The sequence below is a fragment of the Vipera berus genome (genome assembly GCF_964194415.1).
Source record: "Vipera berus genome assembly, chromosome: 11".
Lineage (NCBI taxonomy): Eukaryota > Metazoa > Chordata > Lepidosauria > Squamata > Viperidae > Vipera > Vipera berus.
In genome coordinates, this window is record NC_138214.1 from 20,412,612 (window position 1) to 20,439,975 (window position 27,364).

The following is a 27,364-nucleotide window of genomic DNA, read 5'->3' on the forward strand; positions in this document are numbered from 1 at the left end:
CCATCTAGTGGTAAAATTGAGAATTATATCCAACTTCCCCTGATTGGAGCTAACTCAGATTAAAATTTGGCTGTATGCCCAGACACTACTTATCTGAAGGTCCTTGAAAATTTTGCCTGAGAAAGAAAAATCTTCTTTGGTTTGCCTGGTTTACAAGATAGACTATAATTATATATAAAACCGTATTTGGAGCCATCCGACTCTCCTGGATCATAAATACAGCCTGGTTTGGAACTGTTATAAACTGTCACTGAAGAAGTGAATACCAAGAAACTCCCTAGAACAGAACTTTGTGGATTATAATTTTGACATTTTTCTTTTTTCTATATTTTTTTCTTTTTTTACTTTTGGGGCATTTTCTTTCCTTGTTCCTTGCCCTGCTGCTTTTATTATTTTTTTTTCTTTTTCTTCCTCCTTTTTTTACCTTTTACTGTTTTTATAGTTTGCCTCTCCTAACTATTAGCAGCCTATTTGATTATAAAATTTTGCCATTGGGGGATTACAACATATGAATTAAAGATAAAGATAAGCGTCCCAAACCTATCTAAAGTTGGGAAAAAAGGATCTTCTGCTCCTGCCTCGGGCACTGCAAGTCCAGTATATCAGAGATCAACTGCTACAATGCTCCAGCAAGAAAAGATGGACACCTTTCAGAAAGATACGCAAGCAATTCAAGAGGCTAATGCTGCTCAGACGGCAGTAACAACGAAAAACCATGAAGAGTTGAAAAGTGAACTTGACAAAATGAATAAAAAAATTAACAATATGAATTCCCAAATTGAAAATTTTAAACAGATGATCACAGACAACCAGCAAAGAATCCAAAAAATAGAAGATAAGTCAACTGAGGTTGATCAGAAACTAGAAGTTTTAAAAGATGAAAATCAAAAATTGATGCAAATAAACGGGGAATTAAAAGATTTGCTAGCGGTCATAGAAATGGAATGGACCTTATACTTTTTAAGATTCCAAAATATAATAGAAGATAAGGAAGAGGATCTTCTAGGTTTGATAACTGAGTTACTGGCAGACGCATTTAGGAAATGGAAAATCGCAAATGGAAGGAGAATTAGATCAGATCTATCGAATCAACTCAAATTATGACAGAAGAAATAAAGTGCCTAGAGAAGTGCATTCAGATGGCTGATTCCAGAAGGGATCTTAATTTACTGGGACACAAAAAGATATAGATTGGACACACCACTTAAAGCACTGGAGTTTTTCAACAATCACAGAGCTTTTCTGGAAAGAGGCGACCCTGAACCAAAGAAACAAGAAGAAATGGCAGTTAGATTTAGATTAGATTTATTGAATTTATATGCCGCCCTTCTCCCTAAGGACTCAGGGCGGCTCACAACAAAAAATTTAAGAAACATGGAATACAAAATTTAAAAAAGAATTAAACAATAAATGTAATAGATACATGACAATTTAACTCAATAAAAGCCAAATTTAAAAAACATAGTCCAGACCCGCTTGTTGGAATAACCAAGTCTTCAGGTCATGGCGGAAAGACCGAAGGTCAGGGGCCGTCAGCAGCTCTCGAGGCAGTTCATTCCAGAGGGTCGGCACGCCCACAGAGAAGGCTCTCCCCCTGGGGGTCGCCAGACGGCATTGCCTGGCCGATGGCACCCTGAGGAGGCTGACTCTGTGGGAGCGAACCGGGCGATGGGAGGTTGATAATGGCAGCAGGTGGTCTCGCAAGTACCCCGGGCCTAAGCCATGAAGGGCTTTAAAGGTTATTACCAGCACCTTGAATCGCACCCGGAGGGTAACCGGAAGCCAATGCAGCTCGCGCAGGAGTGATGTAACATGGGAGTATCGAGATACTCCCATAAGCACCCGCGCGGCCGCATTTTGCACCAGCTGAAGCCTCCGGGTGCACTTCAAGGGCAGCCCCATGTAAAGAGCATTGCAGTAATCCAGGCAAGAAGTGACGAGGGCATGGATAACCGTGCATACGGCATCTCGGTCCAGAAAGGGGCACAACTGGTGCACTAGGCGAACCTGTGCGAAGGCCCCCCTGGTCACAGCCATTAGATGATCTTCCAAATTAAGCCGTGAATCCGGGAGGACACCCAAGTTGCAGGACCTTTCTGAGGGGGGCAGTGCCTCCCCCCCATCAAGAGATGGAACTTGTTGAACCATACGAGATGACGGTATCCATAGCCACTTGGTCTTGGAGGAGTTAAGCCTGAGCCTGTTCCTTCCCATCCAGACCCGCACCACCTCCGGGCACCGGGACATCACGTCAAGGGCATCACTGGGTTGGCTCGGGGTGGAGATGAACAACTGGGTATCATCCGCATATTGGTGATACCTCACCCCAAAGCCACAGATGATCTCACCCAGTGGCTTCATATAGATGTTAAACAGGAGGGGGGAGAGAACTGACCCCTGAGGCACCCCACAAGAGAGGGGCCTCAGGGTAGATCTCTGTCCCCCTGCCGATACAAATTGCGAACGGCCCGAGAGGTAGGAGGGGAACCACCATAAAACAGTGCCTCCCACTCCCAACCCTGCGAGCCGTCGCAGCAAGATACCATGGTCGATGGTATCAAAAGCCGCTGAGAGGTCAAGTAGGACCAGGACAGAGGAACAAAGAGAGGAGGAAGAAATTAAAAATACACATTCAGAAGAAGGAGCAAGACCAAGAGACCAGAGACAGATAAGATCGACTAGAAGACTGAGACCTAGATTTAACTGAAACAGATGGAGGAGTGTGGGATTTTATCAATAAATATAAATGGACTAAATTCTCCTTCAAAAAGGAGAAAAAATTTCACACAACTACAAAAATTAAAAATGGATATAATTTGCCTTCAACCGAAAATTGGTAAACTCTACTTCGCACTAGCATCCCAAAAGAAAAGAGGAGTAGCTTTTTACATTAAAGAAAAGATGAACCCCAAACAAATTTATGTGGACGAAGAGGGGAGAATGTTAATGGTGGAAATTATGATGGATCAAAAACAGATACTGATGGTAGCAATATACGCACCTAATGATAAGAACAATTTTATCAAAAACTATGTATGAAAATACTAGATCTAAACTATCAAAATTTTTGTATAATGGGAGATTTTAATGCAATAATAAATGGAACTCTGGACTATAAAAGCGCCAAACAAGGGAGAAAAGGAGGAAATATATTACCTAAAGCATTTTCAAGAATGATAGAAGAATTCTGTATCCAAGATATATGGAGAGAGAAAAACCCAGAGAAATTGCAATACACATTTTATTCAAACAGACATAAATCATGGTCTAGAATTGATATGATATGGACATCGGAATTGAAAACGATGATGCAAGAAGTGGAGATAGAAACTAATATTTCGGCAGACCCTAACCCAATAAAAATGACTTGGAAAGGAATCAAGAAAAAACCAAGATGGTCCCTGAATAAATCTATATTGAAAGAAAAAGAATTTCTACAATTAGTGACAAAGGAAATGGAATTTTTAAAAAAATAAATAAGAAACATCGCTTCAAAATGTATGGGACACGGCTAAGGCATATTTCAGAGTGTTGGCTATAACTTACATTGCTAAAAAGAATAAAGAAAAGAAACAACTACAGTTAAAGCTGAGGGAAGAACTCAGAAGGCTAGAATCAGAACTACAAACAGTTCCACAAAAGGAAATACTCAAGAAACAAATGGAGATAATAAAGCATAAATTAAACCTGGCCGAGATGGAAATAATGGCTCAACAGATTAAACGGACTAAACAGAACTTCTTTGAAAATGCTAATAAGCCAGGGAGATGGTTAGCATATAGATTGAAAAAAGTAAAAGAAGAAAAAATGATAAATAAGCTACAAGATTCAAAAGGAGAACTACAGTTCCAAAATGATACAATGAAAAAAATCATTAAAGATTACTATGAGATACTCTATAAGGCAGAGGAAATCCCCAAAGAAAAAATTCAGCAGTACTTAAAAAAAGCAGACCTACCAAAAATTCCAGAGAACATTCAAAATATATTAAATGGAAAAATATCAATGATGGAGATCATAGAAGCCATAAAAAGGCGAAAAAAGGATAAGACTCCGGGCCCAGATGCACTGCCTGCAGAATTTTATACGTCACTACAAGATGTATTAAGTCTGACCTTGAAAAAACTGTGTAATGAAATTCTTTTGGAGGGTAAAATAACAAAAATGTGGACTGAAGCTAATATTACTTTAATACCTAAAGAAGATACTGATTTGACACAAATAAAAAACTATAGACCAATATCATTATTAAATGCAGATTATAAAATTTTTGCCTCAATAATGGCAGAAAGAATTAAGAAATTTCTGACTGAATTTATACATACAGATCAAAATGGCTTTTTGCCTAAAAGACAGATAAAAAATAACTTAAGAATGATCCTTGATGTGTTAGAGTATTATGAAATTCATCCAGGGAAACAGATGACGTTAATATTCCTTGGCGCACAAAAAGCATTTGATAATCTAAACTGGCAATTTATGTTTCAGCAGCTTATAGAAATGGACTTTGGGGAAAAAATTATAAATGCAATCCCAAAAATTTACGATAAACAGACTGCTAGAATAATTGTAAATGGAAATTATACAGAAAATTTTAATATTCAATTTCAAGCATTTGCAGATGATTTGGTTTTTATACTGAAAGAGCCACTTGAAACAAGCACTAAATTGCTGGAGAAAATAGAAAAATTTGGAGAAGTGGCAGGCCTGATACAGAGAAAAGACTAAAGTGTTGACAAAGAACTTAACAGAAAAACAGAAAATCAAAACTTACAAAAAAAGAAATCTTCAAATACTTAAAAAAGTAAAATATTTGGGAATCTATTAACAGCAAGATGTGTAACAGTAAAAGAAGATAACTGTATAAGATTGCTAAAACAAATAAAATTGGACCTGGAAAAGTGGAAAAACCTTCAACTATCAATGTTGGGGAGAATAGCTACAGTGAAAATGAATATTTTACCAAAAGTACTCTTCTTATTTCAAATGATTCCTGTTAAGACTGGGAAAAGCCTTTTTTGATGAACTGAACACAGTATTGAAATTTATCTGGCAAGGGAAAAAAGTGTGAATTAAAGTGAAAATGCTACAAGAAGCTAAAGATAGTGAAGGATTTGGACTCCTGGACTGGAGGTTATACTACCAAGCAACTATTCTAACATGGCTTAAAGAATGGATAATGCTTAGAGATAAAAGACTATTGTACCTAGAGAGGCATGACTTACAGATTGGTTGGCATGCCTTTCTGTGGTACGGGAAGAATAAAATACATAGATATTTTCAAAATTATTTTATAAGGAATGCACTTCTTTTAGAATGGGAAAAAATAAAAGAAAAAATTTATATTAAGATACTTGAATGGCTTTCAACAAGGGAAGCTTTTGCTTACCTAAACTTAATTAACTATGATAAAGTTGTAACTTATAAAGATATTTTGGATAATGAAGGAAAACTGAAAGACAGACAAGATTTACAACAACAAGGTATTGATTTAGCATGGTGGCCATATTTGTAAATTCAAATGAGATATGAAAAAGATGTGAAAACAACAGGATTTTATAAACAACAGACAGAATTTGATCAAATATTGTTAAAAACAGATAAAAAGTTGGTCAAGAAACTTTATAGATTTCTGCTAAATTTAAAGATGGAAGAAGAACAAGTAAAAGAAACAATGATAACATGGGCAAAGAACTTTGGATATACTATAGAATTAGAAGAATGGCAAAAACTATGGGACAGAAATATTAAATTAACTAAAGCAGTGCTATATAAAGAAAACTTGTATAAAATGTTTTACAGATGGCATATGACACCAGTGAGATTAGCAAAAATGTTTAAAAATACTTCAAATAATTGTTGGAAATGTAAACAAAGGCCAGGTAGTTATTATCATATCTGGTGGACATGCCCTAAAGCAAAAAGGTTTTGGGTTAAGATATATTTATGGTTGGAGAAGATGACTAAAAAACGATAGATTTTAAACCAGAATTGTTTCTGTTAGGAATAATAGGAGCCAACTATGAGAAGGAGAGCGGATATCTAATATTACATGTATTAACAGCAGCAAGAATTGTATTTGCCAAATATTGGAAAAATGAAAATTTACCAACTGAAGAAGTATTAATCAAGAAAATTTTAGAATGTGCAGAAATGGATAGACTGACTTTAGAAATTAAAGAGAAAGAAAATTCAGTTTATTTTAAAACATGGGATAATTTTTATCAATGGTAGAAAACGAATTAGAGAGAAAGGAATGTGATATGTAATTTTGAATACATATTTGTAAGAAGAATGCCATGGATTGATTAATTAATACTGTTTATGATAATTAACCATATTTATTATTGCTATCTATTACTACATCTATTACTGTTATTTAAACATATGTACCCAGACAATATCCTGTTTGCTAAATATTGAAAATGTTACTCAGGGAAACCCTAGCCCCAACCCCAACCCCAACCTAAACCCTAATCCTAACCCTGACCCCATTCTATCCCTAACCTTATAAAAACTAATAAAACTTTTTTAAAAAAAGAATGAATGATTCCAGTAAAAAACTGTTAGTAGATTCATAGAATTGTGTGAGAACTAGAAACAGCTAATGAGAAACCAATGCCAGCACAAAGAGTCACTCTGGCTAAGACAGGGCTAGACAGAGTCAATAGAACAACCTATTATCAGTAACCTCATAAAATAAAAAGAAAGAGAATTGCTTGCAGACAGTATTCTGAAGAATGTGGCAGTATCTAGTTCAGTGATGGCGAACCTTTTAGAGACCGAGTGCCCAAACTGCAACCCAAAACCCACTTATTTATCGTCGGGTGCTGGGTGGACTTGGCCCATTGGGTGGGCGTGGCCGTGGTGGTAATGGCAGACTCATGGGACTAAAAAGTTCAATCAATCAATTCCAACATTGCAAGATCTTTTTTTTTCCTGTGAGAAGTGGAAATTGATTGATTGATTAAACCTTTTTTTTGCATACGGCGGCAGAGGCCTAAAACAAAAAGGATTTATAAAACCCAGCTGAAGGCCTAGGACTGGGGCGACAGCACGCGTGCCCACAGTGAGGGCTCTGTGTGCCACCTGTGGCATGCATGCCATATGTTCACCACCACGGATCTAGTTGATCAAAGGAGAAGGTGGTTGTCAACTTCTGTGGAGACTTGGTCAGATCCAGATGTGTCCTGCTCTTACAAACCCTTCCGTCTCTCAATCACTCTCTGTCACACAGACAGACAGACACATACCATACACTCTATCAGAAGATTAAGGAGAATAGTTTTGTTACCGGTCAGTCTGTTCATAAATGTTGAGTCCAAGAGCATCTACTCCCAACCAGAGTTCTGAGCCTTTCTTGTTCTTAATACTGAAGTAGTTCACACCATACATCTCCAGATCTTGTGCAATTTTCAGGTATTCTAAGATGGCATCTTCTCTGAAAGGACCAAGAAAGCAAAATAAATGTTAACTTTAAAAGCTACGCTTTGGTGGAGCATTCTCAAAAGCATCCTCTTTTTTGCAATGGTTGGCACTGCATCCAAGAGAAGGCACTGCCCATTTGATTGCAGCATTGTGACTTTTAGTGCATAGAGTTGTCTGCTTTAGACTAGAGGAACAACTGACTAGGTCAGCCATGACAGGTAGACACAGACACTTTATCAATCTTCCCATCTGTCTTAAGAGTAGATGGGTGTCCGCAGGCTGTGGTAAAAGAAAGTCAAGATGAGGTTTGCAACTGTATGGTCAAAGCTCCAATTCTTTTTATATGCATCATTAGACTTTATTATACCTTGCAGATGCCCCTGCAAGTAGAATACCTTACAAGGGGACTTCTAAAAGTCATAAATAATACTCTCTTTTGAGCCATAAAAGGATCTTCTGTTCTTCCCAGCTGTACCTGAGCATCCCCCGATGTTCCTCATGCCACACCTGGATTCTTTCTTCCCACTGATCCTTGTTAAGCTTATGCTGTTCCAAAACTCTAAAGAGCAAAGAGATGGAAGACATATTAGGATGTATGGACAGCTCTGCAAAAACAAATTATTCAGCCACATGAAGTTCAAACACGGCCATTTCTTAAAACAGTCTCCAAGTTTCCACTTAGTGGAAGAGAAGGGACGTGAAGGTCGGCTGCAAATAACACTGTAATGGTTTATGGACCCTCTCCATGGTTTGAATCTCTCTCTGGTGTGCTTTTAAAAATTTCTTCTCTCAGGCCTTTGCTTCCCAATGGTTTCTCCTTCTCACATTGTTTTCCACTTTTTCAGAATGTCTCTTTCCCGACTCTTAAAGCAACACTAATTTGAGATCTAAACGTCATTTTACTAAGGACAAGAAATAAATGAAAAACACACACACCAAAGGTACTTGGCCTGAATTTACACAGTGCTCAGCACAACTCTGTGTCTTAACACCACATGGGAATTCACTCAATTGTGATTTATTTAGCAAACCACAGTGGAGTGCAATACGTGGCCCACTGACTCCAAACAGAGAGGGTGAGGCTTATCCATCCTGGAATAACATCGAGAGTGTGCAACCGAAAAGTGGGATATACTAAAAATACATGGCTGTGAATTTGCAGGGGGACCAGCAGCTCTGCCAGATTTCGCTCTACCTTTGAGGGAGCAGTTTGTCAGTCGTCAGATAGCCGGGCTTATGAACCTCCTTGCTAAAGTCCCCGTATTTGGACTGGACCGCGTAAGAGGCCAGGAGAACCGCCGTCTCTGGGGGACAGTAGATGTCATCATTCAAGATGGCCTCCTTCACTTGGAGGAAGAACAGGCGCTGTGTAATGTCTTGTATCAGCTCCTCTGCAACATCCTCCGGGTAGAATTTGGCCCGGAATTTGAAAAGCAACGGGCTCTCTTTGCGCACATCCTGAGCAGTAACCTGCAGTACATTGTGGCAAAATCAGGATAAGAAAACACATCCAGAATCATCTCAACTGGGAACGCTTGGGACAAGCATTAAGCTGGAACGTCTGTGGAAGTTCTCTGTCCTCCAGGTCACAGATGCCCCAAAAATGATTTTCCGAAAGGCAACTGGAATTTATTTGTTTTCCTTGAAGACATTTCGCTTCTCAGCCAGGAAGCCTCTTCAGCTCTGACTGAATGGTGGATCATGGAAGGGTTTATATTCCTTGCAGTCATCTGGAATATAAGGAATATAAATCCTTCCATTCTCCAACATTCAGTCAGAATTGAAGAAGCTTCTTGGGTGAGAAGCGAAACGTCTTCAAGGGGAAACAAAAATGAAATCCAGTTGCCTTTTGAAAAAGCACCTTTGGGACAACTAAGCCAGAAAGCCCTCTAACTCCATTACACATGAGCCACAGCCATGGGGCCCAGATTGGAGTGCCTGCCATAAATCCAAGGACAGTTTTTTAATCTATCCCACTGGATTGACTAACCTAGTATTTCTAGCCCAGCCTTGCCCAACATAGTAGCCTTCCAACTTGCAGAATTCGGGAACAGCCACTTCCGAGAATGTTGGGTGCTAAATGTCCCACATCTAGGAGGTGCTCAGATAGACAAAGCAGGAGACTGTCAATGCCACTTGCAACCAAGCAGCCTGCCAGGAGGAAGGAAAGCTAGGAAGGTGCTCCAGATTCAGATGCCTCAGAGAATACAGGAGCATTATATGGGACTCTCATTCAAAGATCAGAGCCCTGAAGAACAAAAACTAAAGGGTAAGCCTGTTTCATCCCTGCCCAAGAAAGCAAACTCTCTTTTTTATGCAGAAGCAGAAAACAAAATGATAGACAGACACCTTCATACCTTTTTATTTAATTTCAGCCATGTGGAGAAGCCCTTGGTGTCCTGATACTGGAGTCCAAAGAACCAAACTTCTCGCAGGCCGATTGTTTTCACAACCTGTTCATGAAAACCAGACATAAACACGTGAGCAAGAGGAAGGGACTTATGGCTCACCCCACCCCAGAAGGAGAAGGATCACCAAACCCTTCAAACGTTCATCATGGCACAGCTCCAAGAGGGCCAAATGGCATTCAGGGATACATACCAGCAGCAATGGGGGACTCCCTTCCTTCCAGGTTTTTTGCACAAAACAAGCTCTGTCCTAAATGCCCTCTAAACAAACTGGGATTCAGCAGGGGCAAGCTGGGGGAACGGCCACACTGTATGAAGACAGCTGTCCTCTTTCCCCAGACAGGGAGGGGCCAAGAAAGAGGTCAAGACAGCTCCTCCCAGAATCCCCCAGGCAGGCATTGGCCAGGGAGGCCTCGTGGGAGCAGCAGCTGCGCTGACACGCCATGCTCAGAGAAGCTCTGAACATTGCTCTTTTCCAGTCCTCTGCAGTTCCCCGGTGCTGCAGGATTTTTGAAAGATCTGGTATAATGGTTCGAGATGACATCTGCAAGCTCCTTTCGAACACTGGGATGTAATCAGTCAGGTCCCAGTGATTTATATTCATCAAGACCAGACAGGTGTTCTCTTATCATTTTCTTATTTTAACTTTTATTTCTAGTCTGTCTTTTACATTTTGGTAGGTTGACCTATAGTTTCTTTTTGAGCGAAGACCAATGCAAAGAATGAGTTAAGCATCTCTGCTTTTGCTCTACTGCCTGTTACTTCCTTGACATCTTCGCTTTTTAGTAGACTGTTTCCTTGACTTTTTTCTTGTTATAAAGTTGAAAGAAACTTTTTTATTATCTTTGACTTTGGTTGCAAGGTTTTGTTCATTCTGAGCCTTTGCTTTCCTAACTTCATCTTGCACATTCGGGCTGTCTGCTGATATTCTGCCTTAATTATGTGTCCTTCTTTCCAAACTCTGAGTTTGTTAAAATCAGCTCTTTTAAAATCTGGTATGATTATGTTCTATTGCTTGTGTTTGCATTATATTGAATTCCAATAAGTCATGGTCACTCTCACCCAAGGTTCCTGCAGTTTCAACTACCTCTATCACTTTTTCTCTGTTTATGAGAATTGGGTCCAGTATGGCTGTCCCTCTAGTTCCCTCCTCTACTTTGGACAACAAAGTTGTCAGCTAGGCTGGTCAGGAATCTATTTGATTTCTCACTTGGTGCAAAATTAGTCTTCCAGTTGATATCAGGGTAATTAAAGTCTCCCATTACTATTGTAGTGTGTTTCCTATATGTTTGTTAATTGGTTAGCACACATAGTTCCACATAGTTCCCCCGCACTTACACGACAAGAAGCTCTCATTCAGGAGTATAGTAAGATCCTGCTAAACTCCTCTCTACCCATTCATGCCTATACCTCTGATCTCTTAAGATGTCGATTAAAGTCAAGAAATCGACCACTCCTCACAGCGCTTAAGCTGCTGGCAGAACATCAGAGCACTATACAAAAGCGGATGGAAGCATGGAGTAGCTATACCTCCCAAGATATTTCTGAGCATATTAATCCTAATAGTATACCTCCAGGATTTAATCTACCCTGACACATATGGGTGACATACAATAGAATTAGAACGACTCATGGGGTGTGTGCCAATTCTCTGTATAAATGGGGAAAGACACCTTCAGCACGTGATTGCGGGGCTCCCCAACAGACTATCCAACATATAGTGAGGGAATGCACTAATAAGAAGATACCCAGGAGATTTTAAGGACTTCCTCTGCGTAACAACGGCAGCTACTGACTGGATCTCCAAACTCGACATTAAACTCTGAAATGTTATTTCTGTTTTCCCCTTAGGTTTTATAATTGCTTCTTTTTTAAAAAAAAAGAGAGTTGTTTTGACTGTTCTAACTTGTAGATATGAAGTACTTTTGGTTCTGTGTGTGACCAGCCATACGCTAAATTAATAAAATAATTGGTTAGCAAAAAGTACATCTATTTTTTTCTGCTTGGTTGGGTGGCCTGTACTACTATAGTAATGTCATTCTTTTCTTCTTTTATATTGACCCATATGCATTCTAGGAGGTTTTTGTCTCTGGTTTCATGCATTTCTGTAGAAATACAGTGGTCTTTTACATATAATGCAATTCTACCTCCTCTTTTATGGGGTCTGTTTTTTTAACAGTTTGTATCCTTCTATTGATGTTGACCCAGGCATTTTCTGAAAACATTCGGCCCAGTTTTTGTTAGGTGCAGCCCATCCCTTGCCAAAAGCCTATCATGGAGGTAGTGCAGACCATGGTCCAGGAATCCCAAGTTCTCTCTGTGACACCAAACCTTAGCCAGTGATTCACTTCTAGAATCCTTTGTTCTTTTACTGAATGTTGACCTTTGGTTGGAAGTACAGATGAAAAAACTACTTGTGCGCCTAACTCCTTAACTTTCTTGACTAGCTGCTCATAATCACTCATATTGTTTTCAGGTTCATTTTTGTGTCATTGATCCCTATGTGCAATAGTAGAAAAGGGTAGTAATCTGTGGGTTTTACTATTTTGGTTATGTTCTCAGCCACATCTTTGATTTTTGTTCCAGGGTGGCAACATACCTCTCTGGATTGACTGTCTAGTCTACAGACGGCTGGTTCTGCTCCCTTGATAACTGAAAGCAAAGGCCTTGGATCCTGAAGGAAGATTTGTTCTTACATTCTGCTGTGCAAATTACCTGGTTGCTGTCTAATGTGCAGCCAAGTCCTCAACTTTTAGATTACAGGTGAATTCATTCCCATGTTAAAGGCAACACAAAGTGCTGACCAAAATAAGAATGGTTTATACTTTTCCCACTAGTATCAAAGGAAAAACAGTGATTAACAGTCATTCTTCTGGTTTGGCCACATTCTTGACCACCTTTTAATATTAGAGCTCTTGGAACAACAGACCGTGCCTCCTGGAAAAATGGAGGTATCCAGGAAGGGGAAAAAAGAAGAGATGGTACCAATGACATTTCTGAGGGCACATGAAACATATTGTCCTCTGAGGGAAGTCAGCTCCCCAGAGAAGGAACTATTAAAAGGGTAGAAAAATATATTTCCTAAAAATATAGGTGTACGAACAGAGGGCCGTATCGACATCTGAGAGGGCCCCTCCGCTGCTTACAAGCGGTGAGGCGCTCCGACCCTCTGCTTCTGTCCCGAGGTCCCGGGAGCGACGATGTGCAGCCACCTGAGCTCCGGTTGGTGTACTTGAACGCCAGGTCCATTGTTAATAAGGCTCCTCTTATCCGGGATCTGGTCGAGGGTGAGCATGCGGACCTGGCTTGCATCACGGAGACTTGGTTGGGCCCAGAGGGTGGCATTCCTCTGGTTGATCTTTGCCCTCCAGGTTTCCGGGTGCTACACCGGCCTCGGGCTCAGGGTAGGGGCGGGGGAGTGGCGGTAGTCATGTGTCTGCGGGAGGCCACCTTGTGTCTGCGGGAGGCCACCGTTCCCCAGATAGTTGGGTGTGAGTCTCTCTTTCTGAGATGTGGTCCTGGGGCGCAGTTGGGCTTGCTGCTGGTGTACCTTTCGCCTAGTCATGCAGCAGCAGCCCTGCCTGAGCTTCTCGACATCCTCTCGGGGCTGGTGATTGAGTTCCCCAAACTTATAGTTTTGGGTGACTTCAATCTACCATCCCTGGGAGGATCATCTGAGTTAGCTCGGGAGTTCATGGCTTCCATGACGGCTATGGACCTGACGCAAGTAATTTATGGACCGACTCATGTGGGAGGCCACACCCTTGACTTGGTTTTCTTATCTGGACGGTGGTTAGATGATCTTGGTGGGGGCTCCCCAATTGTTATGCCCCTGTCATGGACCGATCATCATCTCCTGCGGCTGGTCTTCCATTTTGCCACTCCCCGCCGGGGGTGTGTGGAGCCAATTAGAAGGTACCGCCCCAGGCGCTTAATGGACCCTGATAGGGCAGCGCTGGGGTCCCCACCTGTCTCCGTTGCTCACAACTCGGCGGATGCCTTAGTGGAAGCCTGGGAAAGGGCAGCCACTGAGGCACTTGACCGAGTTGTACCCTTGCGGCCCCTGACCCGGTGCAGATCCCAGCGAGCTCCATGGTTTTCCGTGGAGCTTCGGGAGATGAAGCGTCGGAGACGGGGCCTAGAGAGCTGTTGGAGATCCAGCCGATCTGAATCCGACCGATTGCGACTAAGAACCTATATTAGGTCTTATCTCGCAGCGATAAGGGCGGCGAGGTCTAATCACTTCGCTACCCTTATCGCGTCCGCAGATAACCACCCGGCTGCCCTTTTTAGGGTGACCCGCTCCCTCCTTAATCAGGAGGTGAGGGAGGAACCCTTGCAGGGTCGTGCCGAGGAGTTTAGTCAACATCTGTCGGACAAAATCGCTCGGATTCGGACTGGTCTGGACTCTGACTGGGCAGAATCAGACGATCAGGATGCGGGCGGTCTTGTCGATATTATCTGGGAGGAGTTTGATTCTGTGACTCCGGAGGAAGTGGACAGGATTATGGGGAGATTGAGCTCCACCACATGTTTATTGGACTCGTGCCCCTCTAGGCTGGTTTATGCGGCTCGGAAGGGGACACGAGGCTGGTTCCAGGCGGTTATATCTGCCTCTTTGAGTGAGGGTAGTTTCCCCGCCATCTTGAAGGAGGCGGTGGTGAGACCCCTCCTCAAGAAGCCTGCCTTGGACCCAGCTGTGTTAAATAACTTTCGTCCGGTCTCCAACCTTCGCTTCCTTGTGAAGGTTGTTGAGAGTGTGGTGGCGCATCAGCTCCCTCTGGTCCTGGATGAAGCGGATTATCTAGACCCGTACCAATCGGGTTTCAGGCCCGGGTACAGCACGGAGACGGCATTGGTCGCTCTGGTGAATGATCTCTGGAGGGCCCGGGACAGGGGACATTCCTCTGTCCTAGTCCTATTAGACCTCTCAGCGGCGTTCGATACCATCGACCAGGGTATCCTGCTGCGGCGTCTCTGGGGATTGGGAGTGGGAGGCACAGTTTTTCAGTGGTTCTCCTCCTATCTCAGGGGTCGGTCCTCTCGCCTCTCCTGTTCAACATCTACATGAAACCGCTGGGTGAGATCATTCGTGGTTTTGGAGTTGGGTATCATCAGTATGCTGATGATACCCAACTTTTTATTTCGACCCCAAACCACCCCAGTGATGCCCTCGACGTGATGTCCCATTGCCTGGAAGCGGTTCGGGTCTGGATGGGGAGGAACAGACTTCAACTCTGTTGTGATTCAGGGCCAGCCTGTGGGTCCGGCAGCCGGCTCGGATGTCTCGGATGACTCAGACGAGGGGGAGGAGGAGGGTGTTGAAGACGAACTTGCTGATGATGGCTTGGAGGCTTCGCAGAGCCCCCAGCCAGGGCCCTCTTCTCAGCTGCGCGAGCCCGACAGTGCGGATGATGATGACCCACAGCTGGCCCTGTTCAAGGACGCCCGACGCAGGAGGCAGTCAAGCAGGAACAAGCAGAGAAAGGCTGTGGGACTCCTCGGAAGGAGGCACAGGGAGGCCACGCCCTGAACTCTAATAAAGGGAGTGTTTGGGAAAGGGCTGGTTGCTGAAAGCAACCGCTCCGTTTGAGGATCAAAGTTCCGGTATTTTGTTTCTTGTTCTGTTGTTTTGCTTGTGAATTAAACTTGGCAGACGCCTTCCAGCCTCAGTTGTTTTCCAGTCTCTACCGTTTGTACAGGGGTTGCCTTTCTGCAAGGCCGGTAGTAGGCTGGTACAGAACAAACTCAACCCCGACAAGACTGAGTGGCTGTGCATACCGGCATACCGGGATATTCAGAATATTCCATCTCTTTCTATGGGGGGTGAGCTATTACCCCCCGTAGATAGGGCTCGCAACTTGGGAGTCCTCCTAGATTCACGGCTTACTTTGGAAGCTCACATAGTGGCCGTGACTAGGGGGGCCTTCGCCCAGGTTCGCCTGGTGCGCCAGTTGCGGCCCTATCTAGACCGGGATGCCCTGCGTATGGTCACTCATGCGCTCGTGACCTCTCGTTTAGACTACTGCAACGCTCTCTACATGTGGCTGCCCTTGAAGACCACTCGGAGGCTCCAACTGGTACAGAATGCAGCCGTGAGAGTTGTGTTGGGAGTTTCCCGATACTCCCATGTTACACCTCTGCTCCGTGAGCTGCATTGGCTCCCAGTTGTCTTCCGAGTGAGATTCAAGGTACTGGTAATGGTGTTCAAGGCCCTACATGGCATGGGTCCGGAGTACCTCAGGGATCACCTGCTGCCAGCATCAACTTCCCTCCACCCTGTGCGTTCCCACAGAGAGGGCCTCCTCAGGGTGCCACCGGTCAGAGAATGTCGTCTGGTGGCCCCCAGGGGGAGGTCCTTCTCTGTGGGCGCCCCGGATTTATGGAACCGGTTGCCGGTCGAGTTCCGGATGGCGCCCGACCTTCGCTCCTTCCGACGCGATCTGAAGATGCACTTATTCGAACAAGCCGGCCTGGCCTGATGGGGGGATGGGTTTGGGATTTTATTGTTGTTTTTTAATATATGTATTTACTGTTTTAGTTTTGGCATTGTATTTAATTCTTTTTTAACTTTTGTATTTTTGTATTTGTATATACTTGCCCTGTTCACCGTCCTGAGTCCTTCGGGAGAAGGGCAGTATATAAATAAAATTATTATTATTATTATTATTATTATTATTATTATTATTATTATTATTATTATTATTATTATTATTATTATTATTATTATTATTATTATTATTATTATTATTATTATTATTAAAAAGAAATTGAAGAACCAGGAAAGCATGCCCAGTTTTCTTAATAGTCTCAGGTCTCCTTCTCCCCAAGCAGAAATCCAGTTCTATAGACATGCAAATGTGAGCCATCAAGAAGGTTGGAGCCAGGACCTTAGGAAGACAAAGGCCTAACATCTATATACTCCAGCCCCAGGGAAGCAGGGGCTGGGACATACCCACAACCAGCAAGATTTCTAGAAGGGCCCACCTAGACTCAGGACAGAATACATGACACAGGAAGTAGCCTCAAACAGGAACCGGAAATAACTTCAAACAATAGAGTCCAGGGGGTATAAAAACCCACTACCCACATGTGGTCAGTCCTTTCTTCTGTTGGATCCATACTTCTGTCTAGCTATAATAAATAATAAATAAACCTTTTATTGTCAAAGTACAACATGTGTACATTGAGATTAGCTGAGCCTCCCCCCGTGCTCTCTCCCCCCAACACACAGTGACAACAAACCCTCCATCCCACCACACTATGTGAACCAACTACACCACACACCGGCCTCCCAAGTCAATTCTGCATAAGATTATGTCCCATTTAAAATCCTAACAGCCCACGGATAAAAGCTATTTTTCAGCCTGTTGGTACGGCTGGCTATATTCCTATATCTCCTACCGGATGGTAGGAGAGTAAAGAGATACCGTCCAGGGTGTGAGTCATCCCTGAGAATCTTCCTCACTCTTCCAAGGCAACGAGCCCTGGCGATGTCATCCAGTGGTGTCAGGGAACAGCCCACAATGTCTTGTGCTGTGCTCACTACCCTCTGTAATACTTTCCTATCCGCGGCTGTCAGACCAGCATACCAAACCACAATACCATACGAGAGGACGCTCTCTATAGTAGACCGGTAAAAGAGGGTCATTAGCTGTTGTTCTACCCTGTTCTTCCGCAAGACCCTAAGAAAGTGAAGCCTCTGTTGGGCCTTTCTAGCCACCTGAGTTGTGTTAACTTTCCAGGTCAGATCTTCACAGAGGTAGACTCCCAGAAATTTAAAGGAGGAAACTCTCTCTACACAGTTCTGTAATAAACTAATTTGTAATAAATATCCTCTGTAATAAACTACAACCTTCTTCCCAAAGCAGTTGCCATGTTTATTCCCCACTTGGATGAACCATGATGAAGACTTTTCTTCCTACACCCTTTATTTGAATTGACTGGACTGGCAACTATAAAGCTTCATACATACATATGCATATCACCAAAATATAAAGAAGCAGCCTTCGCCTCTGGCGTGTTCATTCCACTGGCAACCCCTAGTGAGTTAATATCTTTAAAGAAAAAATAGCCTTCTGCTCCAACCATCATTCATTAGCATATTAAAAGCAACTACAAGATCCAATTCAACATTTGAAATACATTGTCAATATCAAGTTGCAAAACAACTTGAGTGATAGAGGTGAGATTATTATTGCAAGAAAATGGAAAGGAGACTGCATTTTGACTGCTAAAAAGATGCACCCCTATCTTTAAAAGACTCCTTTCAATGGTTAGCCTTGCAGAACATTATTAAAACTTAGCTTAATATTATTAACGGCAGAGTTAAAAGCTGGATGAGAAGAGTCAGCCAAGCTGTTTTTCTTTCTCAACAGGGCAGGCTGGGCAAGCTGGAACTTTCAGTTGGGCAAAAAAAATAAAGTATGGAACAATTACTTTGATTTCCCATTGTGGCCAGGCTGAATGGGTTATTTCCTTTGCAAATCAACTTCCTCCTCTTGCAATTGTCCAGAGACAGTTGTTGAATTCCAGAGCTACATTAGAGAAAGAGCAGATTAGATGCTTTATCTACAGCCTGGTAAAAGGATCCCGGGCCCTTCCTCTGAAGATGCCACCCTCCGCAGGCCTGAGGCCCAGCGCTCTTCACCCTTGAATCAAGCAGCCCTCAGCGAGGCTCTGAAGGCAACCTGGCACTTCACAAGAGGGGGAACAGCCAAGGTATTCCTAATCCAGATCTCTCCCTTCTGGGAAATGCTCCACACCAGTCTTTCTCAATGTGGCCTACTTTAAGAGGTCTGGACTTCAAGTATGGTGGCTGGGGAATTTGGGGAGCTGACCACCCATCTTCAAATTGTCAAGGTTGAGAAATACTGCTCCATGCAGTATAGCATCATCTGGGCCAACCCAGAAAGGCATCCCAGGTTAGGCACCAGATCCAAAGAGCTCCTTGGGATCCAGGGTTCCAAGCAGGTACCCACCAGGTGTCCAGCATCATAGACTCCAATATGACTCCCTTGGATAACATGTAGGTGGCTCTTCTCCACTGAAGCCAAACAGGATCTCTTAAGCCACAGCAGAGCTTGCAGCAAGGGCTCTTTGTTTTCAGGCTAAGGCTGATGCATGAGCCAAATGAGGGGTGTCTAAAAAATTAAGTATGTTTTTGGAGTCAGCCAAGCTTTCCTTGATAGCTCTGGGTATTCTTTTTCTTCTATTACATGTATTGGGGGGGCACATTTTGAGCAACTTCTTTTGCAGTCTTTGACCCCAGAGAGAAGGAGGCTTGAAGCTGGCAGTGACCATGCCCAGCTGTGAAAGCCTTTCTGAAGCCAGCTCTCATTCCCACATTACAGTTTTTCTTTTACTTACCCATTGCATTTATACCTGCTTTTCTGCTAATACACCACAGCTAATAATATGCAAAATAAAATATAAATATATCTATAATATATACTATTAAGTATTTTCATTTATTATATATAAGCAAAGAGGCAATCAAACATGCAAGCCTGAATAATATCCCACTAAAAGAGAGGCAATTAAGTGCCCCAAGGAAACCCTTTGGGGGCTTGCTAAGAGGGCTCTTGGCTACTTTGCTGGCTCCTATTCAGGGCATGCCTGCCCACCTTCAGGCTCAGGGAATCAAAGAATCGCAGGGCTGAAAGGGATCTTGGAGATAGTCTAGTCCAACCCCTTGCTCAAGGCAGGAGACTTGAAAATGGATTCTTTGAAAGACCCCAAATAGCAGGTCACATAGATTCTTTGGGATCACAAGACTCTCAGCACATCAGCCAGTTTGCTTACTAATGGAGAATATTTGTAGATCAGGGTTGAAATGAGGGGTTCTTGGTGCTCTCTGAGCTTCCTTGTTTTCTTGCAGAGGTTTCACCACCCAAATAGGTAACCTTATCAGTGCTACCATAGTAAGGAGTGCTGTTTGCTGTCCGTTTATATTTGATGATAACTTTATTGTCACTTTGAATGTACACCAATTGGCATACATCAAAATGAAATTTCGTTGCATACAGCTCTCAAAGGGTCACCACCTCCAATATACAGTATACTCCTTGTTCGTGGCCTGCTCAAATTTCACATTGTCCATTTTAGTCTCTAGGGAGTGAACGATGGCTATCAGGACAGATGGAAATGGGGCTCCATGTGGATTAGCCCTCAAATTCGCTTGTATTCTGACAACCTCGCCTTCTTTCCTTTTTCTGATGCTGACTCTTCCACCTTTTCCTTAAAGAGGCCTTGCTTCTTTTCGCCCCTGGAGCACGCTGCCGCTGCCACCAACTCCTCCAAAAGCCTCTCTCTCTTCCTCTGGGCCTGCCGGCAGCCTCAGGCAGCCTCATCCAGTTCCTTCGCTCCATGTAAGCCGCCCTGAGTCTTCGGAGAAGGGCGGGGTATAAATGGAATTCAAATAAAATAAATAAATAAATAAGCTCCAGGTCCTCTCCTCCTCTGCCTCCTCTGCAAACAGCCCTGATTTGCAATACAATCCATCACTGGCCCAGCAGTCAGATCTTGCTGCTGGTAGAACAAATTCAAACAGCGCCAATGACTTTTAACGGTCTCACCAACAGTTCCAAAACAACTAGAAACTCGCCAGGCCAGCAAAGATTGTTGTTCATATGTCATATGTTATAGCCTAGTGTATTGCCTGTCTGGTGGGTGGGGGCAGTCTTAGGGATTCTGTTCTGTCCCAGCCTACGCGAGTTCTGCTCACCCACTTACTCACAAGGAAAACCCCTTTGCACTGAACAAGGCAGGACTTTGTAAGAAAATAAACCCCTGTTATTTTGACACAGCTTTTATGGAACAAACAACCATCCTTTAGCTGTAGAAAGGAACAAGATCAGCCTCGGTTCTCTGCTGAATTCTGAATCCTGAGGCAAGAAATCCAACGACAGAAGCATGAAGCCGCAGCATGAGCAGTTGCCTTCAGTAACCAGCCCCTCCCACCTCTCTCCTCTTTATAGTCCAGCCAGGGCGTGGCTTCTTTGTGACTCTTACTTCGCCTATGAAGCTGCCCCACTGCCCTCCATTGTCTCTTTTTTCTTCTCGGATTGCTGGGTCTTTGAGTTTACTTAGTTTTGAAGGGTAAAGCCCTTATGTGCTACACTGATTCATGCGGTTTTGGACCAAAAGACCCATTAGGACTTATTTTCAGGGGACGTCTTATTTTGCAGTCACCCGCCCACTCCATCCCACTGTCTGGTTGCTAGGAACCACCACGGGGCAGAAGAGCGCGCATCACACCAGTGCTGCCGCCTCGAGTTGAGGCAAGGCAGGTGGGGGATGGAGCTGCCCACGTGCCCTGCACCCGCTTACCTCAGACCCCCTGCAGCCAGGCCACTCCATGCCTGGCGACCTCCCCTGCCCATTCAATGATCGGGGCTTCCCGCCCGCCTCTTCCTGAAGTGGCTGGAACAGACCACTCAAGACAGCTGGTAACGTTAACAGATTTATTAGAACAGAACAATAATAACAGGAGCCTTTCGGCTTTTTATAGTCTGGCGCTGGTCGTCTGGTCCAATCACCGGCCGGTCTTTTTCCCGCTTCGCTTCTCCTCCAATCAGCTCTGCGGAACGCCTGACAGCTCGGCTCCTCGTGCTGGCGGCATGTGTTGCTTTGACAGCTGCGAGCTGTCAGCTAGTGCGCCTGCGTAAGTCGGGAGTTTTGACAGCTGTCAAAACTCCCTCGTGTTCGGCTGTCAACGCTTTACCTCATGGCCGGCTGTCAACGCTTTTACCTTAAGTTATGAAACACTAATGAACTATACACATATAATACACCCCTTACCCTTCCCCTGGATCGTTTCCACCCCCATGTGTTTGTTTGTTGCTTCCACCCCATTCATAGTCCTGTAAGTAACCCGGTGGTTTCCTCAATCGGCTGGACCGTCGTGGGGCAGCCTCATTTCCGAGTTCTTCTTCCTCCTGCGGTTGTTGTGGCTGGGCCTCCTCGGTTGGCGGAATACTTGGTATGAAGGGGGGTAAAGGGGGTTGTTGAGATGGTGGGGGTGTGTTTTGTGGCTTGCGGATTCGTAGTTGGTCTACATGTCGCCGTAGTTGGCCATGTGTGTCTGAATGAATTAAGTATGAGATGGGTCCGGTTTGCTTTATTATGACCCCTTGAATCCATTTTTGGTTGCCTGTGTAATTTCGTGCCCAGATGCTTTGGCCTGGGGTGAAGGTTCGCGGTGCGGATGTTGGAAGTTCTTGGTCATTAGCAGTTCTATCAGGATGCAGTCTGTCTAATCTCGTTATTAGCCTCCGTCCCCATCGTAGCTCAGCTGGTGATTTTCCCGTGGTGGTGCCGGGTGTGGTGTGTTGGGCAAGGAGGAATTGGCTGAGGCGTCGGTGCCAGTTCCCTTTTATGAATTTATTAAGTGCCTCTTTAGTTGACCTCACCATAATTTCTGCCATGCCATTAGTCGACGGGTGGAAGGGCGCTGACGTCACCAGTCTAATACAGTTCCTCGAAGCGAACATCTGAAATTCACGAGAGGTGAATTGTGGGCCGTTATCTGAAACTATGACGTCTGGAAGGCCATGGGTTGCGAAAACTTTTCTAAGTGCTTGTATAGTGGAGTATGTTGTTATTTTATTTAGGGGTATCACCTCGAGCCATTTAGAAAAACTATCTACAATTATTAAGAAATTCTGCCCATGGATTGGTCCCGCAAAATCTAGGTGGATACGGGACCATGGGTTTTTTGTTGTTTCCCATTTATGGACTGGGGCATGGGGTGGTTCGCTTCTCGTTAATTGACAAGTATAGCATCCCCCTACGTGTTGTTCTATGTCCTTATCGATTCCTGGCCACCATACATAACTTCTAGCAAGTAGCTTCATTTTCACCATCCCCGGGTGCCCTTCGTGCAGGGTTTTTAACGTTTGCTGTATGTTTATGTGTGGTATCACCACTCTATTTCCCCATAGTAGGCAGCCTAAGTGGGAGGTTAGTTCTAGTTGTTTTGAAAAAAAGGGGCGGAACGTTTCCTCTGGGCATTTGTGTGGCCATCCTGTTGTGACCCATTGCAGGACCCTGCTGAGTGTTTTATCCTTTGCGGAGTTGTCAGCAATGATTTTTGCTGTCAGGGGGAATTCTGGTAATTCATTGATAGCCAATACGTTGCCGGCGGGGGCTGGATCTGGGTCGTGGCGTTGTATAGGGAGCCTGCTTAGACAGTCTGCATGTCCTAGTTCCCTGCCTGGCTTGTATACTAATTTGTAGGAGTATGCTGATAAAAAGGTTGACCAGCGCAGGATTCTCGGAGATAATATTTGTGGGGTAGTTTTGTCCCAGGTGAAAATGCCTAATAGGGGTTTGTGATCAGTGAATATAGTGAAGGGTCTGCCATACAGATAGTCATGGAATTTTTTAACCCCGGCGACGATGGCTAAAGCTTCCCTATCAATTTGAGCGTAATTTCTTTCTGTTTTAGTTAGGGTCCGGGAATAAAATGCGATGGGTCTTTGAGTGTCGTCCTGGTCCAGGTGGCTCAAGACGGCTCCTATTCCGTATGGGGACGCATCGCACGCGATGCAGATAGGGGCGTCCTCCTGGAATAAGGTGATGGTGGAGCTTTTACAAATGATGGTCTTAAGTGACTGAAAACTATTCTCATGCACTTTTGCCCAGGTCCAGGGGCTTCCCTTGTCTAATAACCTATGCAGCGGCTCTGCAATAGTAGCCTTGTGGGGGAGGAAGGCGTGATAAAAATTTAATAGTCCTAAAAACGCCTGTAGTTCCTGTTTGTTTTTGGGGCTGGGGGCTGCTTGAATGGCTTTCAGTTTGTCGTTTGTAGGGTGGATGCCCTGGGCGTCAATTTTGTACCCAAGGAATTCCGTAGAGGGAACTCCTATAGAGCACTTTTCTCTTTTTAGTTTAAATCCGGCAGTTCTGAATCGCTCTAGGACAGCTGACAGCCTGTCAGCTAGAATGGCTTCTGTTTCTCCGGCGATGAGTACATCGTCAAAGTAAGGGGAGACCCCGGGAATTCCTTTTAATGTTTTTTCCATAATGCTTTGGAATATGCCTGGGGCGGTCGAGATACCAAATTGCAGTCTTGTCACTTTAAATGCTCCGCGGTGCGTGACAATTGTCTGGGCGACCGCGGTGTCATCGGTCACAGGCAACTGCAAATACGCCTGCGTGAGGTCTAATTTCGCAAAAATGGCGCCGGAGCGAATAGAAGCTAGGACGTCCCGTACTGCTGGAATGGGGTAAGAGTGGGCATTGAGCGCTAAGTTTAGGGTCCCCTTATAGTCCGCGCATATTCTAATTTGACCATTAGGTTTTACTGGTGTTACGATGGGGGTTTCCCAACTGCCCCCATCAGTAGGTTCTAGCACTCCCAGCTTGACAAGGCGTTCCAGTTCGTCCTCAATTTTTTGTTTGAGGGCGAAGGGAACCCTCCTGGCCCTAATTTTGATAGGTTGTATGGCGGGGTTTAAGTTAAGAGCAATGGGAGGGCCTGTATATTTGCCTAAGGAACCGTCGAAAACGTCTGCATATTTTCTGCAGACGGCCTCGAGGTTTGACGTTTGTACTGCATTGACGCCGGTAATGGCAATTCCTAAGGGGCTGAACCAGTTTAACCCTATTAGATTAGTGCGATCCCCTTGGGTGACTATTACTTCTAGAGGTCCCTTGAACTTTTTGTACTCTACCCAGACCCTAGCCTTGCCTTTGAGTTGGATCGGTGTTTTCTGGTAGTCTGCTAACTGAACCTGTGGGTTTTCTAACGGTATTGTTTTTTTACTGCGCCTGCAGATTTCCCTAAACGTTTTTAACGAAATTAGGGTTACCGCTGAACCTGAGTCCACCTCCATGTCACAAAAAACTCCCTGTAGCTTAGTTTTAATTTTTACCTTAGGGCTCAAGTTGTGCACCTCACCTACTGTCTCCACTAATACCTCTGGGGGCTTTCCCTTACTGGCTCGGTGGGTGATCGTACCTGGGGGGGTCGCCTCCACTTCATGCAGGTTGTCACGGGGACGGCCTCTGCAGACGGGTTTAATGTGGCCGGTCTTGCCACAATTATGGCATTTAGCGCTCCGGAACCGGCAATTTGCCCGGGCATGGTTGCCCCCACAGCTGGCGCAGGAGTTTCGTTGTTCTCTTAGAGCTGAGGTGAAGTTTCTTGGGTTGGGACGCTCGTTGTTGTCACTTCGTCTATATTGCCTTCTCTCCATTCGGCGTTGTATCGCGTCGGTGTCTGTCAGGTCTATGGACTCTTCGTCGCTGAAAGATGCTTCGTCCTGATGGACGCTGCCTTGAGGTTCTATTGCTGTTCGGTTGAGGGACTTCTTGTGGTTATCTTCATACGCCAAGATCTCTCGGGAGACCTGGGCGAGTGTCATCTCCGGCTTTGACGTGATTTTTTTCTTGAGGCGTTCGTCTCTCAGGCCGATGACCACTTGGTCCCGGATCCGGTCTTCTAAGTCTGGGAAGTTGCAGCTCCGCGCAGCGTGCCGGACTCCCGCGATGAAGTCGTTTGCGGCTTCATCCGGCCGCTGCCTTCGCTGGGCGAACTGTACCCGCCAGTACAGTTCTGAGCGGGCCGGCATGTAGTGCTTGCTGAGCCGGTCGACGAGTTCGGAATATGGAACCTCTCTGATCGGCACGGGGCTGAATAGCCCGACAGCAGCATCGTAGACGGGTGGACCGCTGATGTATAGAAGTGCTGCTGCTTTGGCTCTGTCATCTGTAATTTTGCTGACGAGGAGGAACCCCTCGACCTGCCCCAGATGCGACTCCCATCGCTCGGGGTGGTGAGTGTCGAATTCCCTCACTCGTCCGAAATTTGCCATGCTGTCTGGGCTCGGTGGTCCGCTTCGCTGTGGAAGTTAAAACTTCCAGTGACTAGCTCTGCCGGCCGAGGACTCTTCCTGGCCGTGACTTCAGCTCTGGAAGCGGATCCCACCTTCGTCGCCAGTGAAGTGGCTGGAACAGACCACTCAAGACAGCTGGTAACGTTAACAGATTTATTAGAACAGAACAATAATAACAGGAGCCTTTCGGCTTTTTATAGTCTGGCGCTGGTCGTCTGGTCCAATCACCGGCCGGTCTTTTTCCCGCTTCGCTTCTCCTCCAATCAGCTCTGCGGAACGCCTGACAGCTCGGCTCCTCGTGCTGGCGGCATGTGTTGCTTTGACAGCTGCGAGCTGTCAGCTAGTGCGCCTGCGTAAGTCGGGAGTTTTGACAGCTGTCAAAACTCCCTCGTGTTCGGCTGTCAACGCTTTACCTCATGGCCGGCTGTCAACGCTTTTACCTTAAGTTATGAAACACTAATGAACTATACACATATAATACACCCTTTCACTCCCCTCCCGAGCTGGACTGCCATGCTACAGAGGATGGGAGGGGGAGGCTTGGTCCCCTTACCCAGTCCCCCTAGCTGTTTTGGAGCCACGGGGGAGTGACAGTGAAAGGCCTCCACTGTGCAACAGCCGCATCCACCACTGGAGGGGCTTTCTTTGGTCCCCTTCGCGGCTGTGTCCACACAGCCACAGGAGAGTTATACCAGGTGTGGCAGCTGGAGTCACTGCAGCGCAGTCTTTGGAGCACCCCCGCTGCCAGCCCTGGTATAACTGTCCTGTGGTTGTGTGGGCAGAGCCACAAAGGGAACCAAACAAAGCCCCTCCACCGAGAGGGGGTCCTGAGGTAAACAAGTGCTGGGTGCATAGGGCAACTCCACACATGCATCCCGCCACCTGCCTTGCCTCCCCTCATGGCAGTGCGCAGGCTCTTAACTAGGGCTTATTTTGGGGGTACGGCTTATATTAGGCGCACACTAAAAATCCTTCTAGGCCTTATTTTCTGGGTGGGTCTTATTTTCAGGGAAACACGGTAACAACATCTATAGACTATGCAAAAGAGACAATCAACCAGCTCAAAAGAGAGAAAGATTGCAGCACCTCCCCACCAGTCATGAGCACTCAGATCAACACAGATTAGCTCCAAGGTCACCTTCAGACCAGCAATCAAGTAAGCAGCACCCCAATCAAGAAACTGCCACAGAGCCATCCGTAAACAGCCCAACCATCCCTAAGACCGCCCCCACCCACCCAGACAGGCCAGGCACCAGGATATAAACCTACAGCAAACAGCCCTCCTCCCTAGCACTGATGAGGTTACCTAGATAGGGTCATGAGACGTCTGCAAGAAAACCAGCAAACTCAGAGAGCACCAAGGATCCCCCATTACTGATTCCCTCTAGAGAGACATGGCTGAACACACCCACGAAGGTTCTGACTCAGCTGGGTTTAAATCCAGGACATTTTCTTCCAACATATTAAAACATACTTCTGCAATTAGGGAAGCAGAGTACTTACTATGTTATGGCTTTTATACTATTTTTGTTGTTAGCTGCGAAGTCGTGTCCGACCCATCGCGACCCTATGGACAACATTCCTCCAGGCCTTCCTGTCCTCTACCATCTTCTGGAGTCCATTTAAGCTCATGCCTACTGCTTCAGTGACTCCATCCAGCCACCTCATTCTCTGTCGTCCCCTTCT

General features: G+C 44.9%; 1 protein-coding gene across 2 annotated transcripts in view; it reads right to left on the reverse strand.

Moving 5' to 3' along the window:
* The window catches only part of MSN (moesin), a 92,909-nt gene that overhangs the window by 19,195 nt on the left and 46,350 nt on the right, over window positions 1-27,364 (reverse strand). For both annotated transcript variants that reach the window (XM_081336474.1, XM_081336475.1), the window contains exons 3-6: window positions 9,786-9,881; window positions 8,624-8,898; window positions 7,904-7,987; window positions 7,295-7,441 (exon numbers count right to left, since the gene is read on the reverse strand). In XM_081336474.1, coding sequence (XP_081192600.1) covers window positions 7,295-7,441; window positions 7,904-7,987; window positions 8,624-8,898; window positions 9,786-9,881 — 602 coding nt within the window. The remainder of the gene's footprint in view (window positions 1-7,294; window positions 7,442-7,903; window positions 7,988-8,623; window positions 8,899-9,785; window positions 9,882-27,364) is intronic.